Source organism: Cryptotermes secundus, unplaced genomic scaffold (assembly GCF_002891405.2).
Source record: "Cryptotermes secundus unplaced genomic scaffold, Csec_1.0 scaffold284, whole genome shotgun sequence".
In the NCBI taxonomy this organism is placed as follows: domain Eukaryota; kingdom Metazoa; phylum Arthropoda; class Insecta; order Blattodea; family Kalotermitidae; genus Cryptotermes; species Cryptotermes secundus.
The window spans coordinates 525,300-542,199 of record NW_019719361.1 but is presented as its reverse complement, the minus strand read 5'-3'; the positions used below and the strand labels follow the sequence as shown (position 1 = coordinate 542,199).

The 16,900-nt window shown below is 38.4% G+C and overlaps 1 protein-coding gene and 1 long non-coding RNA gene across 3 annotated transcripts in view; one reads left to right on the top strand and one right to left on the bottom strand.

Annotated features, from left to right (window-relative positions):
• The window catches only part of LOC111864640 (carbonic anhydrase-related protein 10), a 346,880-nt gene extending 330,133 nt beyond the window's left edge, over positions 1–16,747 (bottom strand). Inside the window, exon 1 of one of the 2 annotated variants that reach the window (XM_023852036.2) lies at positions 15,830–16,747. In XM_023852036.2, coding sequence (XP_023707804.1) covers positions 15,830–15,890 — 61 coding nt within the window. In that variant the 5' untranslated portion in view covers positions 15,891–16,747. The remainder of the gene's footprint in view (positions 1–15,829) is intronic. The other variant, XM_023852029.2, reaches the window with a different exon arrangement.
• LOC117282335 overlaps positions 1–16,900 on the top strand; it is a 300,835-nt gene that overhangs the window by 194,509 nt on the left and 89,426 nt on the right. The gene's annotated exons all lie outside the window — the stretch shown is intronic.

Genomic DNA, 16,900 nt, shown 5'->3' with positions numbered 1-16,900 from the left:
AGGTACAAGTAATTACAGAGGCACTCCTAATCCCTACATTTCACCACAATACCCGCTAAGCCTTTTCCAGCCTGCTGTAAAGGACGGCAGGCGCGTAAGAATGACAACCACACCGCCATCTGTGAGCCAATTATCTAGGAAATGTGGGAGCCTCGACGTCTCAGGAGCCTATGGGCCTATATTACCTTATCAGATAAAGTTATTGCACCAACCGAATGCTTAGCCTTGCTTCTGTTAGACTACAATAGACTACAAATATTCGAACTCTGCCACATTTCAGTATCGCTTCTCGGAGTAGCTTACGTGAATATGGTTAGCAATTAAGTCACAGGAAGTTAATCTCACGGTCTTAATCTCTTGTTCGACCTGTTTGTCAACGGAATAATTTCCAGATCAGTAAGCATCAGTAATTGATGTATGTTTCTGTGTTCGTTGCTAGAACATAATTTCATTATGTACGATTATCTTTGTCATCTTTGTATTCTTTGCCCATGTAAGTCAGAGAACATCAGATACTCCAAAAGATCAGTTTTATTGCTTCCAAATTACTGAATAAAAAAGTTTCCCTGCAAAAATTCTGGGGTCAAGCAACATTGTGATGGATGTCGCCGTAAGATGCGTTGTGCAACAAATGAACCATGTAACAGCGTGCGGTATGCGCCATGTTGCATTTGGTCTCATAGTTGTAAACCAAACTTTATTCTTGCCTTCCTTGGCTAAATGGAATTCACTCAGCTGCAAAATAATGGCTCATATGTTTTTGAATTGGATAGTTCTCTGTAATGCTGCATGTTATTTTAAAGATTATGAAGACTGAGAGAAAGTTTACATAACAGAAACAGTTTGGGCTAATATTTAAAACAAAACAGCGTCCTGCATGTTTTCCAGCCGTCCATATATTCTGCCTTCTGAAAGAACAGGTGTGAAAAGAAAGGAGGTACTGTTGCGAATGGTACGAGCCGAGAACAACTAAATATTAAAACATGGCTACATAGCGCAAATATTGCGGATTTGAATCCGAGAGATTTTAAACAATTTTCTTGTGTTTCTAGCGGATTTATTTTTAGCTTACTATTCCGTTTATATATACACAGCATAAAACGTAATTCCATCAGTTGTTTTTGCATGGCTGTAAAATATACCGTTAACTGTTTAAGAGAACATAAGTTCAAAGTTTTGGAAACAAAGAAGTAAGGAATTATTTGGACTGAGTATACTGACAGAGATCGTGATCTATGTGGAGTGTGGATAGCTCAGTCAATATAGTGACGGACTACGGGCTGGACGGACCGAGTTCGATATAATTATTTTTTTTTTTTTGCAACAGTCGAACCTGCAGTGCCGGTTGATTCAAAGGTACCTGTCACTGCCGCCTGGCGGTCCTATCCATAACTAATAATGACTTTTGCATAACAACAGAATGAGAGAAAGACAGACTTTGTTCCTTTCATATTTTCAATTCAATTCACCGCTTTATTTATATATGTGCTTATTCAGCAGCCTAGAAGCAAATTATAAATTAAACACGAACAAAGAAAAGAAACAACACACAAACCAAAGGCAAGACAAGGAGAATTTCATCATATAGGAGACAACGATGAAAATAATAATAATTCCATTAATATAATCACGTCAACAATTACGCAGAGAGAAAAAATTTTATGCATACATTCATCTTGAATACAATTAATATTTTAATACTTAAGAAAGTACAGTTTTAAAATACGATCAAGGTAAATTGCTTTGTTTCCAAATACACAAACGTCCCTACACATAACATTAACAGTTGAAGCGCAGCTAACACAAGGACAATTTTTAATAGAAGAGCAGACATTGGAAACAGATTAATGAAATGCCAGTTGCATGTTCAAACCAGAGTTTCTTCATTTGTTGCTGCATTGTTATTGATTTCACATTATATGCAGTTTAATTATAAAATTAAGCTCCAAAGACTAGGTCAGTGCAGTGCAGAGCTGAAACAGCAACAATACATGTAACCGTGAAGGCCAATCTTCTATCTCGAAACTCGCCTAAGTCACACAGATAAGTTTGTGTTCACTACAAGAAACCAACACTGCCTTGAACATTGTCTCGTATTGATATAACGTCATGTAGCCTGATGTAGGCCTATAGGCGCAAATATTTCAGAAGAACATACTGACTCCATCTTCAGAATAACTCTAACCCCAAAATTTTTTACCGTGATGTTAGAAACAGCGCGTTCCTCCAGAATGGTGGTGCATATTCTTACGTGTATAATTGACTATGGACAGGGTTCGGATTTGTGACTCGATATATTGACACTTACAGGTATAAATAGAACCAACCGTAACACTATCGCCGATTTCCACACTTTACAAATCACTAGCACACGTTAAATANCTCCATCTTCAGAATAACTCTAACCCCAAAATTTTTTACCGTGATGATAGAAACAGCGCGTTCCTCCAGAATTGTGGTGCATATTTTTACGTGTATGATTGACTACAGACAGGGTTCGGATTTGTGACTCGATATATTGACACTTACAGGTCTAAATAGAACCAACCTTAACACTATCGCCGATTTCCACACTTTACAAATCACTTAGCACACGTTAAACATTCTCAGTCTTCACTAGTCGTATTCTGGCAACGGATTTTATAACAGTCTCACTGTAACTACAGCATACATAAAGTCTTATCTTAATAGCGGCACTTTCGACTAACGGGCTCTAACCAGTTGTCTTCATTAAAACCACTTCACACGGACCAAGCCTATCTTTTGTATAATAACGGCTGAAAATTATGAAAATCTTAATGGTTATTATCCTGTAGGTAGAATCCTTGCTTTTGCTATGCTCGAACGCTGTCCTATATCGAAAGTTCCTTTATTAATATAGGCATCAGGTTTTTCATTATGGCTCACCTCCAAAGGCAAGTGACTACTCTGCTGTTCGGTGTACTTCCTGTTGAGATCCACTTACAGTAAAATTCAGTGGCGCACCTCCGTTTGTTGGTATATACTTCAAGGAATATACAACTGTAATTGCTGTAATTAATGAAGTAATCAATATCAATCTGTGGTCAAGGCTGAGTTACAGCAGTTGGCCAGACTGGTTGCACACGTGTCATCAATACGTGATTCAGTTTCTTGTTGCCTACGTCAGAACAGCAGTAATGGCACGATAAATTGAATCATGATGAAATAAACTGAAGAATTACTTATTACATGTTTTGGTTTTCATCCTGTCTACGTTCCAGAATGCTAAATCTATAGATTAACATGATATACAAGCGAAATGTATAAAATATATTAATCCCTTAGGGCTAATATTTATAATTGATATAGAAGTAAATATGGGGGTTCGAAGTAGCGTAGTTGGTTGAGGCACTATACTACAAGCCGGAAGGTAGCGGGTTCGGGTCCTGATGAAGTGGATTTTTTTTTTCAATTTTCCTAAATCTTCCAGCCGCAATATGGCCCTGGGGTCGACTCAAACTCTAACAGAAATGAGTACCAGGAATCTTCCTGTGGGGTAAAGGGCAGACGGCGCGTAAGGCTGACAACCTTACCGCCATCTGTGAGCCAATTTTCTAGAAAATGTGGGAACCTCGACGTATCACAACCCTATGGGCCTCCACGGCCTGTTACAGGGATAGCTTTATCTTTACCTTTTATGCAGCCCTTCTTCAATAAATGCTTCAATATTTATTGAATGCAGTTGTTCTCAGTGTGGCTGACATGCTATTTATGATGTTTATTTTTTTTTTACTTCGTGCTTTATACAGGGGTTGCGGTCCCGTATTCTGATGAGCTCCAAGCTGCTATTAGCCTTCTTTGTTCTGGAACAGTACATAAATAAGCTCACACTAAAAATAAAAATATTTTGAGATTATTGTTGGTGTATATCCGTTGTTCATTTAACTACGTCCATATTTGTGTTGTTGATTGTCTGGGGCAGCACAATAGCTTGAAGGCAACCAGTCAGCTTGAACGCAGACATGGCCCTGTTATCATTTTAGAGGATTATTTTCCAATAAGTTCAAATACAAACCCTCGCTAGCTGAATCCCACCCCCACCACCCTAAAACACAATGCATTTTATAATGATGATCTGTTGAATATTGTTTGGGGTTGTGTTATAGAGAGATAAAAACGGAATAAAGGGCTGAAAGATGTTTATATGCAAAATGGGGTTGGGGGTGCAAAGAAAGGAACAAAATAGGTCCCATAGACATCTGTTCAGTGGTTGAAGGGATTCTGAGAAGGATTTGTTTTGTTGGCTTATCGTGTCTCTGCATTGAGAATGATTTTTGCTAGGATTCTTGCAGTTACCCCACCCAATAGGTCCAACAATATTCATATTATAATAAAACGTAAAAAAATGACCGAAATTACGAATGAAAATAGAAGAATATTATTAGAACGAGAGATAATTTTTTCTAAATTTTCACTTGCTAACTTGTTGTCATCACTAATATTATAAGAAAAAAGTTTAAAGATACTGTAGAGAGTTGAAATAGAGTGGAGACTTAAAAAATATTACAAGATAAAAATTATTATAGGCTGATTGCAGATGAAACCATTACAAGAAATACAAATCCAACTTATAATACAATTATTTAGAAGAAAAAATAAAGTCTAGTGGTTTTTTACAACTAAGGCCAATAACATTTATATATATACAAAACAAGAAATAAACTCCTTGGTTTTAATACGCAAGCGAACTATACCAACCGAGCGACTGCCGTTTGTCGGCGAAGTTAGTATTAACTTTAGCGGATAGAGGGTGTCACGTGCTCAACACAACCAATCCCACGGCCATTAATTTCGGTTTTCTAAACATGTATTTAAGCTGTAACATCTTTTTGCTATTTGAGAACAAGAAACGGTTTGGATCGAACTGTGTCGCCTGAAGACATGAACTGGACCGACTTAAAAAAGATTAAGAATCTCAAATGTATTTGAGACAATCGAATTGGACTAGATCCCACCTCACAAACCGCCTGTCTGTAATAAACTTTCGTGTGGGATTTTCGTCTTATCCACAGAGTATTTTAAAACACGTATATGACCCATTTCCTTCCATTATGCTCCAAATCTTTCATTAGTTTTCAACCTCCCTTTCAAAGCCTCATATAATAATCTATGCAGTTTATAATCCATCACTAAATAAACCAAATGTAACAAAAGCTTCATCAGTTTTTATGTTATTGTTCAGACTACGGCCTATGCTTTGTAGTGAAGTGTAGTGAAGTGTAGTGAAGTGTAGCGAAGTGTAATAACAATTATTCAAACGAGCAGAAATCGAAAACACTTTCATCCGACATATTGATATCCTCCTCCCAGACTACACAATATCATAGCGATAATATTAATAAAATTATTAATATTTTAAATCTCAAACCGCTAAGGTTCGTGTCTTAATGCCTCTTTTACCAACGGGAGATTGGGTTAAATTGCCGTCCTTGGAGGTCCTCGCAATATTCTTTCTTCATCATGTAGTTGGAGTCTGTGCTTGTTGTTAAGCTGTTAGTCCTTTCCTTGTTTATTGACGCACCGGAATATATTCATGACGTAAGGGTTTTGAGAATGTCGTTCCTCTCATCGATTAAACTGCCGGCCACGGTAGCCCAGTGGTCTAAGGCATGTACTGTCTTCGTTCGCTTTAAAACCGGGATCGTGGGTTCGAATCCCACTCAGGGCATGGATGTTTGTGTGCGTTTTTCTGTGTTTGTGTACAGGTAGAGGCCTTGCGACGAGCTAATCACCCGCCCAAGGAGTCCTACCAAATGTCTAAGATCTAGAAAAACCGAAGTGAACGGAGAAGTTCATGGAGGTAGGCCTAGGCCCACTGGGGCTCTAGTGTCAAGGAAAAAGAAAATCGATTGAACTGCGTGTTTTCAAGTAATGAATCTCCATGTCTCGTCTCCTCTTTAAATGATTGCTACTGGAAAGTACAGGGCAACTAAGTACCCAGACAACATAATTAGGCGGTGTACATGCTAGTCTCAAAATTTCCTCTCTTCAACCATGTCTTTCCTGACAATTCACACGGCCGCGATCCTAATGTTGCAACACTGTTCTGCTCTATAGATTGATATTGATTAGTACTTCAGTTTTCGACTGTCATGTGACAGATATCACCATTTGGATGTGGCGTGTCTCTCATTTTATAAAGTTGCAAGTCTGAGAGATCTCCTATGGCACACAGTTTACTAATTCCATAAAGATAAAAAGTAAAGCTATCCCTGTAACAGGCCGTGGAGGCCAATTGGCTTGGGAGACGTCGAGGCTCCCACATTTTCCAGGCACTCGGCTCACAGATGGCAGTGAGGTTGTCAGCCTTACGCGCCGGACGCCCTTTACCTCCAAGAATATTCCTGGTACTCATTTCTGTTAGAGGCTGGGTTGACCCCAGGGCCATACTGCTGCTGGAGGGACTAGGTCTATTAAGAAATCCAGTGACCTCATATGGAATCGAGCCTGAGACCTTCCGGCTTGTAGCACAGTGCCACAACCAACTACGCTACGGAGTTAATTAATTCGTTAATTTCATTAATTTACCTTAAATAGCTGCTATGCGCTCAAGCAGTTAAGAAAACTTATTAATTCCATGAGACAGAGATCTTTCTCAAAAGCTTATAGTCGCTCAATCATTCAAGAAAACTCATTCCTCAAAGCAGAATAATTCTTTTTAAACTAACATGCGCTCAGATAGTCAATAAATTTACTTATTTTAAAATGATCAACTGAAGGAGGATGAGGTGGTCAGGGCATATAGCACGAATGGGGGAGACAAGGAATGTGTATAGGATATTGGTGGGAAAGCCAGAAGGAAAGAAACCACTGGGAATACCAAGGCGTAGGTGGGTGAACAATATTAAAATGGATCTTAGAGAGATAGAATGGGCTGGATTGGATAGATCTATCTCAGGATAGGGACCAGTGGAGGGCTCTTGTGAACACGGTAACGAACCTTCAGGTTCCATAAAATGCTGGGAAATTCTTGAGTAGCTGCAGATTTGGCTGATCCTCCAGAAGGGCTCAGCTCCATGAAACCGGAGGGTTGATTAGCATGTTCACAAGAGGCCACCATTTTCCCCAGCCCTGAACAGTGTACGGCGTCACATTGAAACAAATGCCACATTAGATCCTGACACCTTCTGGCTTCTCTTAAATTATTGATCTTTCTGACACTATAGCTATCACGCCCCTCAAGCACGTATATATTCTCACCGAAATTGATTTATACAGACATTCGTTTGTTAGCATTGTTATCTTACTTGAGACATCCATTCATTCAAATTGAATGATACAGAGTTTGGTTTGTAGATGAAATGTTTTCTTTGAGACGAAGACCCATATAAACTAACAACGTTGACAGATCTTCTGTTGATATAATTGTATTGAATTCAGGTATACTTGAATCGTGATTCATTATTTTTTTTTGTTTGTAACCTCAGAGAAATTGCAACAGCGCCAAGTATTCTCTTGTGTTGGAATATTATAAGTTGGCCTATGAAATTTTAAGATTACGTGCAATAAACACGTTACTGGTATAACAGTGACGCTAGGGTGCACAACCCAGATAGCGATGTTTATTATTAGCTCATTTGATGAATATTCAATTGATCGTACATAACAGATTTGTCAATTGTGACATGTCAATAGAATCGCATGCACGTAAATACGGATTGAAATTCTGTGCCTAAATTATTAGTCTCTTAACTCTGTGAATATAGGTACAGAAACGCAACAAAGCCTTTGTTGAACAGTGCTGTGTTGTGCGTTGTAACGCCATTTCGTAGTTCCACAGAACGCCAAAGACATTTCTGAATGAATTAACACAATACCAGCAAGAAGCATGCGGTTTGTTTGTTGAAAATGAATGCGATATGATCCGCCGAAACGTCGATGGACTTCCACTAGACTATAAAGCACTATAATTTAGAAGTTCATACTCCTCATACTTACCACTATGAGCTACTCAATCCGAAAATCCTTTCCTTATTCTGCGTGGTAACCAGAATGTACTTTGCTGGTACCACCATCGTGTCACTGTCTCACTCAATGTGGTTACAAACTTGGATAACGTATGGATTGTTTTACCAGATTAGAGAAGGACATTGTCTTAAGTATGTAATTCTGTAGAGTCAGATAACAGTAGCGAAAAAGCAGCCGTGGTTTGTCTTTATGATTAATTAATTGATTAGTCTTCGTAATACAACAAAACAAGTAAGCGAACTATACCGACCGATCGACCGCCGCTTGTCGGCGAAGTTAGTGTCAACTTTAGCGGATAGAGGATGTCGCGTGGTTAGCTCAACGAATCCCCACGGCCGTTAATCTCGGTTTTCTAGACCGGAGCCGCTATGTCCTTGAAATAGCTCCTCAGTTATCCTCATGAAGCTGAGTGGACCCCTTTCCAGACCCACTACTTATCAGAAAATCTGGAAGCGCTGGGAATCGAACCCGGACCTCTGGATGTGTAGCCAGGAACTTTGACCGCTTAATATCTTTCAATGATTTAATGGATTTTAATTAAATTTGGTATGAAGATAATGTCACTGTTGGCTTCCCGGTTTGAATAATGTGTGTCAAATTTGCAAGCGAAACATCCAAAATTCGAAGCAAGATTACTGAGGTCCCAAAACGAAATATCCGGTATTGGCGCTGAGAAGCACTTGCGTCAGATTATATTTTTTTTCTGCCAGTGAATATTTTCCCCGATTCTGCGCACCAAGCTCGGTACCCAACCAACCAGCACAGTGTCACGGCAAACAAATTTGACTCTAGGCAAAGAAAAATTGAAAACCTTTGTTATATTAAACACGTTTTGTGATTTGTGTTGACAGTTATTTACATAATCATCAGCAGTTAAGTTTCAAAGTGGTTACAGTAAAATGAAAACGCCAGGCTCTGGGCAGAATTTGAGTGGAATGTTTCGCTATTGTATTGACTTGAAGGCCGGTCAGTTTGTCAGACATACGTTCACATCCCACCCACATCGTCACGTCTGTACCCTGCATTAAGCATGATATATCAACAAAAGAATTTCCCTACTATTATATGACGTGTAGTAGTGGCTGAAATACTGATTTTCTGGTGATTCTGTTTCAACTAACTGCCCACAAAGTAGCTAGGATAATCATGATACTAGCAGTTTTTCAGAAAAATATTTATTAAAATTTTTTTATGACATTTGTGACCGTAATTTTGAAAGCCATTTTTCCCCTCGTGAGGATAATTTAGGAGCTATTTAAGGAAATAGAGGCTCCGGTCTAGAAAACTGAAATTAACGGCCGTGGGGATCCGTTGCCTTGACCACGTGACATCCTCTATCCTCAAAAATTGGCACTAACTTCACCGAGAAAGACGCGGTCGCTCGATCGGCATAGTTCACGTGATGACTACAGCTCACGGAGTTAATTTTTCTTAATGTGAAGGAAAATTAATAAGCATTAAATGGAAAACACAACATTTTCCTTTTACCGACAATGTTAATTTGCCGAGAAATCAATAACGAAATTAAATATAACTCCACTTGGCACTAATAAGGTGAATAAATGCACAGAAAATTAACTAGGTCTGTGTGTCATACATATATCTGTAAAAGGAAAAGATTCTTTGTTAACTGAGTAACATTCACCATGTCAAGAAAGACTCTACTGCATGGAGTTATTTTAAAATAGGCCACTTCCACTTCCTTCTAAATCCTTCTCATCTTTAACATGCTATTATTCATAACAACCGTGTCTATATAACCAAAAACAATCACAAAGCGATTAGGCCCTATATAGTATTACGACTACAGAACCCTGCTTTGTTGTTCCTTAAACAATCAATTAACAAAGTTGACATCAACTTTACAGAAAAAAAAAGTCTCGGATGTACGAATACCGAAATACATCTCGCTGTGCAGTCATCCATCACTGACGTCATTAATGTCTTGGCAGAGTGTTGTTCTAATGGAACTGCTGAGCTGTATCTTGTTGGCGTCTGTCCTTCCATGATTTTTTGATACATTACTACAATTCCTAAATGAGCATCACAGCGCATAAGGGTCAAAATAGGTCATAAATACAAAATCTACTTCACATTGTGTTTTCATAATGATTATCACGTTAAGTTTAATGAGCTATCGAGTAAATATGTATGTCTTACATACTTATAGAGCTGAGCCCTTCTTGAGGAGAAGCCAAATCTGCAGTTACTCAAAAATTTCCCGGTATTTTATGGATCCCGAAGAGTCATTACCGTGTTCACAAGAGCCCTCCACTGGTTCCTATCCTGAGACAGATCAGTCCAATCCATAACATACCATCCTATCTCTCTAAGATCCATTTTAATATTGTCTACCCACCTACACCTTGGTCTTCCCAGCGGTCTCTTTCCTTCTGGTTTTCCCACCAATATCCTATAAGCACTCCTCTTCTCCCCCATTCGTGCTACATGTCCTGCCCATCTCAGCCTCCTTCACTTGATCGTTCTAATTATACTTGGAGAAGAGTACAAGTTACGAAGCTCCTCATTATGCAGTTTTAATGTGTGTATAAAATTATATTTTGTCCAGTTGGAAACAACATTTCTGAAGAAAGTCGTTTTCTGGGTTTAGGCGCCGTGTATTATTCGTTTTGGCCGACGTTTCGGAGGAACGTACCGCCTCCATCTTCAGAGCAGTTGAATTGCTTGGAATGCAGAGAGCAGTAGCTGTGCTCCCTGCATTCAAAGCCATTCAACTGCTCTGAAGATGGAGGCGATACGTTCCTCCGAAACGTCGGCCAAAACGAAGAATACACGGCGCCTAAACCCAGAAGACGACTTTCTTCATAGTCATCGCCGTGAAAACCTCAAAACTTACAAACATTTATGAAGTCCGAAATTTATTTTATTTAGGTGTATAAAAGACTTTATGTAACTAACACAATTTTAGTTTAATATTTCACGCTGCTCTAAATTAAATATTCCTGTTGAATTGATACACTTCAGGAGATTGCTGAATTCTTGTTTTGACACAAATTTTGGAGGTGGTGTCCATTCTTCCACATTTCATATAACTCCGAAACTATCCAGTGGAATTCCATTACATTTAATATTGGTGTTGTATACTGTAAATGATCAAGTAAAGGAGCATGAGATGGACAGAGCGTGTAGCACGAATGGGGGGGAAGATGAAAGCATGTAGAAAATTGGTGAGAAAGCCAGAAGGAAAGAGACCACTGGGAAGATCAAGGCGTAGGTAGGTGTACAATATTAAAATGCATGTTATAGAGATAGGATGGTGTCTATTGGATTGGTCTGGCTCAGTGTAGGGACCAGTGGAGGGCTCTTGTGAACACGGTAATGAACCTTCGGGTTCCATAAAATGCTGGGAAATTATTGAGTAGCTGCAGATTTGACCGCTCCTCAAGAAGGGCTGAACTCCATAAGTAAGGAAATAAGTAAGTTGTATACTGCAAAAAATTGGCTGGAATTAATTTTCGTTTTTACTTTAATAGGCTCAGTGTTTAGCAGTTTTCAATTAAGTGAATACGATATAAAACACACTTCATTAAGTTTTGCACATTTTATATAATTTTTTTTTTTGGCGTGGTGAAAATTTGTAACGAATTTCGATAGGAATATATTTCTTTGATCTCTGTAGTTGTTTAGTCCGACTAGTTTCATAAAAGTACATTCTGTATCTTCAGCAGATAAACACCATAACCAAGTAAAAATATTACGTTTCTGAGCATTATCCATCTTCCTGTTTTTTATTTAAAAAGCAACGTTTCGGAGACTGAATTCCGTCTCTGCGTCCAGTCTCCGAAACGTGTTTTAAATAAAAACAAGAAGATAGATAATGCTCAGAAACATAATATTTGCATTAATATGCCATCGTCACAAACTTTTACATCTTAATTACCATGACCAAGGATATTCGCTTTTAACGGAAAACATATTTTTAAAACTGTGTACGATATTGAAGATCCGCCTTCCGTTCTTGTTATATTCTGTCGTGAAGAGCGAGAATATCGTCACATATGAGTGACTTCAGACGGAGTTTTTGATTGGTTATTGGATCTAATGACCACTTACAGGTAGTAACTACAAGTAACTGTAACACTATCGATATTTTCACACTTTACATTTAGTCTGCTCTTCTTAATCTGTTACTAGACGTTTCCTGATAACGGCTCCAACAATGGCTATTCCTCTCCCTCAGGCTCAAGTCCTCTCTTCACAGACTCCAGTACAGAAATATCAACTCAATGTCAAAGTCACATTGCGACTGACAGTCAGTCAGTGAGTAAGTTTTGGTGTCGAGCCCCATCTGGAGCTCATGACCAGATATTTATTACTGTTTGACAGATACGGTCTTGTTTTTGTGGGCGTCTTCTCTGACGAGAGGTGCTGAATGCTGCTGGTACTTGACAGCGCAGCCTTTCTCGGGTCCGAGTCCCTTGGGACTCGTGACCATATTTTACTGTCTGAGATTTGATACTTCCCTTTTCGTCACCTCCTATGACTCGCAGGGTCACGGTGGAGGTATTCGACCCCACCTCCATACGAGCATCAGAACTTTCAACTGACGGTCACATTGCCACTGACGGTCAGTCAGTCAGTAAGTCTTGGTGTCGAGCACCATCTGGGCTCATGACCAGATATTTATTACTGTTTGGCATTTACGGTATTGTTTCTGTGGGGCATCTTCTCTGACGAGAGGACGGGTCTGCCTTTTGTACGTATATGCTGCTGGCCCTTGCCAGTGCAGTCTTTCTCGGGGTCTTAGTCCCTTGGGACTCGAGACCATATTTTACTGTCTCAGATTTGAGACTTCCCTTGTCGTCGCCTCCTACGACTCGCAGGGTCACGGTGGAGGTATTCGACCCCGCCTCCACACGGGGACACTCCCGAACTTTCAACTGAAATTGTACCTTGCTTATAACATCTCGGCACGGACAACATAGAGAACACAGATCTCTATTATTGCATTCGTGTCTGTTGCTGCGAGAACGTGTTTACTGAGCCTTTGCCGAGAAACGGCTCCGGTTTATACTTCTATCTCGCGGTCTTTGCATAACAACGGGTCTACACACCACAATATTTCTTACTATCTGAGTTTCTTCTAAATTTGGTGAGAAAGTATACTCATAGTAAGCGTAGTCTAGGGGTAATGTTCCCACCTCATGACTCAAGGTACGCGGGTTCAAGCACCGCGGAGGTCGTGGAATTTTTAAGGGCGGAAAAATTCAGGGAACAAGTCCTCCGGGAGGGACTTTAAGCCGTGGGTCCCGTGTCGTAGATTTACGGCACGTAAAAGATCCTCATGCCTCCGATAGGTGGGGAAGTGTTAAGTACCACTGCCAGAGGAGGGACGACCTCGCTGACGCTGACAGAAAGGGGCTGATAGCGAGCACCAGTGTCGGTAGGGGATGGAGACAGTAGACATTAAAAGGGGGATGTATCATAGACTATCAGTCGCGGTGCATGGGGAAACCCACCCCCTCAATACTGAATCACTGAATACTCATAGCATGTTAAGTTATAGTTTAGGAAACAAAAGAATTTGACTATGAACAGCTAAAATTGTGGTCGCTTTATTCTAATGTACGATCAAAGTTACAAATATTTGTTGTTCTTGCATATTTAAATTCTACATTTGTAGCTCAGACAGATAATAATAGACTGGAAAAGACGTGGGAATATGCTTTCATGATCTATTTAAGGCATTTCGATAAAGCGACAGAAACAAGACACAATAAATCTGTCAACGTTTTTACTCGAGACTTCTCGAAAATGAAGCAGGCGTACCACCCTTACGATCGTGACTCCAGCTCTCAAACACACATTATAAGAATTTTTTGTCAATATAGATGTGATAGCTGATTCCAGTATCAAATGAACGTATTGTTACTGATGTATGAAAAGCTGATTGATAATTTGAATCTTGGCATCAGCAAACAATTGCCATAACAATAGATCATTCATGCGTTTCCGGTTTGTTTCTATCGCTACTCTGCTGCCGCCTAACGGCTATTAGTTAAGTCTATATCAAAAAAGAGACAGACAGAAGCACTATCCAGCACCACAAATACACACGTCACGTCTTTTGTTTTGGATAGTGTCAGCAATAATGGAGGCATGGCTCCTCAGAGCTAGTGTCCCCTGCAGGAATAATCTGTTATCGGTACAGATGTGGTCTCTAAAAACAAATGACTGTATTGGATCTGTTGATAGATGATAGGATGAATAATTGAATATGTGATTGAATTTTCGTAACAAAGGCAATTTAACGTGCTCGAGGTAGAATATATTATTTTTTTTGTTGTGGAAGTTGCGAGTGTCAGATTATGCATGTAAAAGAGAGCATGCATATTTTTTAGTAGGAATAATGAATACATTTTGACCTGCATTGGAAAATGTAAAATTTGGATACCAGTAACAAAATTAATCCTAGCGTTTGTAAACCAGAATAAAATCCTCAGATGCTGGTCGCCAAAAAACCTAAAACCCACAATGTTATCTACTAAACAAAGCAAACAAAACTCCGTGGCCTTTAGTCTGCAAGCGAACTATACTGACCGAGCGACCGCCGCTTGTCGGAGAATTTTAGTGCCAACTTTTGCCGATAGAGATTATTTTACTTTTGTTAATTTCTCTGTATATCTTTATACTTCCATAAACAATAACATACGTTTGAACTTATGTTAATGTGACACCTATCTATCGTATATTCTAAAGCATGACGCTTTTAGGATGGAAGGAAAGATAGTCATGTCGATAAAATGTTTTTGCAAAGAGCTTAGTCTTATGTCTCACCACATACAGACATATTTATCAAGTATACTCACAAGGTGTGTTCACAGGCAGTAAGAATGAATATAATGTGCCTTAATAAGTAAGTTAAATGTATTCTCGTGGGTTATGTTTTTCCTAAAATATCAGAAATGTTTTGATGAAAGTGTATCTGATTTTCTATCATTTTTGTCGAATCTATTTATAATTTTATATTATATATTTTTCTTTAAATACCATCAACAAGTATAAGCAAGATTTCGAAATTTTACTTATCCAAAATTAAATTTCAATAATATATTTTAATGGCCTTCTTTATAATAAAATATATTAGTTTTAAGAGAAAGGTCAAAATATAATTTCGAGTTATAAATGATGTATATATGGAAACTTGAATTTTAAAATGGGCTTTTCTGCATAACTTTATTCTACTTTCGTCGTATTAATGTAATTTCAGGGCACAGTTATGTTTTTATTTATTTTCGGGTACGTTTTAAGAAGATTCATTTAAAAGATATGCATATACAGGACAGATATTTTCTTTACACGAGACTTTATGAATAAGTATAGGATCTTTCTGTGTTAAAACTCATTAAAAATCTAGATTTTCATATGGACACAGTCATGAAATGAACTTTATAATCATAATTTAATATTTTGAATTTAGTGAAGAATATATTTTATATAATTTCCTGCCACCTTTTCTTCATAACTAATGTACATATTTATTATTGAAAAAAAACTTGTTTTCGTTTTAATTACTTTGCAGTAGAATCAAATAGTTCGTAATATACACAACATCATATTTTCTGAATTACGTATTGAGAAGTTTCAAAATTCGACACATAATCATTACTGTACGTTTTACTGTGTTCTAAAACATGTTAATTTCATGATTCTATAAAATATATTAACATTTCAAAATAAAACTATTACTGGTTCTTGATAAATTATTCCACAGAATTTTCAAACGAATTTTATTTTGAATATTAAAGAATACTGAAGATGTTTATGAGTCGTCCTGTCATATATCAAGAATATAACAGCTAAAAAATTCAGTACTCACCGTGGACTATTAGTGTAGTAACCAGTAAATAAAGCAGACATTGTATTGAGCCTGACATCATGGACGAAAATTTGTTGAGAGGTTAGTGGCTCATTGTACGTAGAGCTGAGTTTCAGTAGTCCGCACCAAATTTGAGTTCCTACCGTCTTCACCAAAATGACGCAGAGATTACTAAAACGAACGCAGTTTTTCTTCCTTATATGAAGAACATGAACAGTTGCAGACGTTGAGTCAAAAATATTTTCTATTTACTCGACAAGAATTTGCCTTGAAACGAAAATGACCCTTCAGTTTGCAAATACACTGTAAGTTTTGAATTCAGATTGCTCTATTACACTCCAATATATATATATACGAGGAATTTTGATTCAAAGTATAATTTATATTTAAGCCTAAATTAGCGTACATTTATATCTATATATATATCCTGTTCTAATTATATCAGTATCAGAACCTATTTTACAGTTAAGCAATTCCTGTTTCTACTACGGCGATATAATGCAAATATATTGACACTTGAATACAATTTATACATTTCACTGAGTTTAAATTAATGGTTGAATGTCGTTGAAATAAGTATCTATCTCAAAATATTCTCATCAAATATTTGTAAGGGCAGTGAATACAAAATTAAGCTGTAATCTTCTACGATTTATGAATTGCATGAACTGTACTTGGTCCATATCAATTACAGTTATTAGCTTCACGTATTGACATTCACCATTCTGTTGAAATAGAGACACTGTACACAGACGATCTTCAAACCGTAAGACGTCGGTCGACACGTAACTTTCCAGCGTCGCGACGCCCAACCTACAATCTAACCAGCGCCTCGCGTGGCCGGCAACTGCGCTTCAAATCCGATTCGGTCGTTTTTAATATCCCTTTCGTCTGTCCGTCCGTTCGTACTACGGCGCTTTGCGTTGCGCGCGCTATGTTGGCGAGTCGGCGCCGCGACGTTCCTGACGCTGAACCACAGCGTTGCACGTTTCCACAACAGGGTTCCCCCCCAAAGCAGTGCAAACTGCCCACTGACGGCAGTGTTACTTCTGCCTAAAATAATTTTTATGA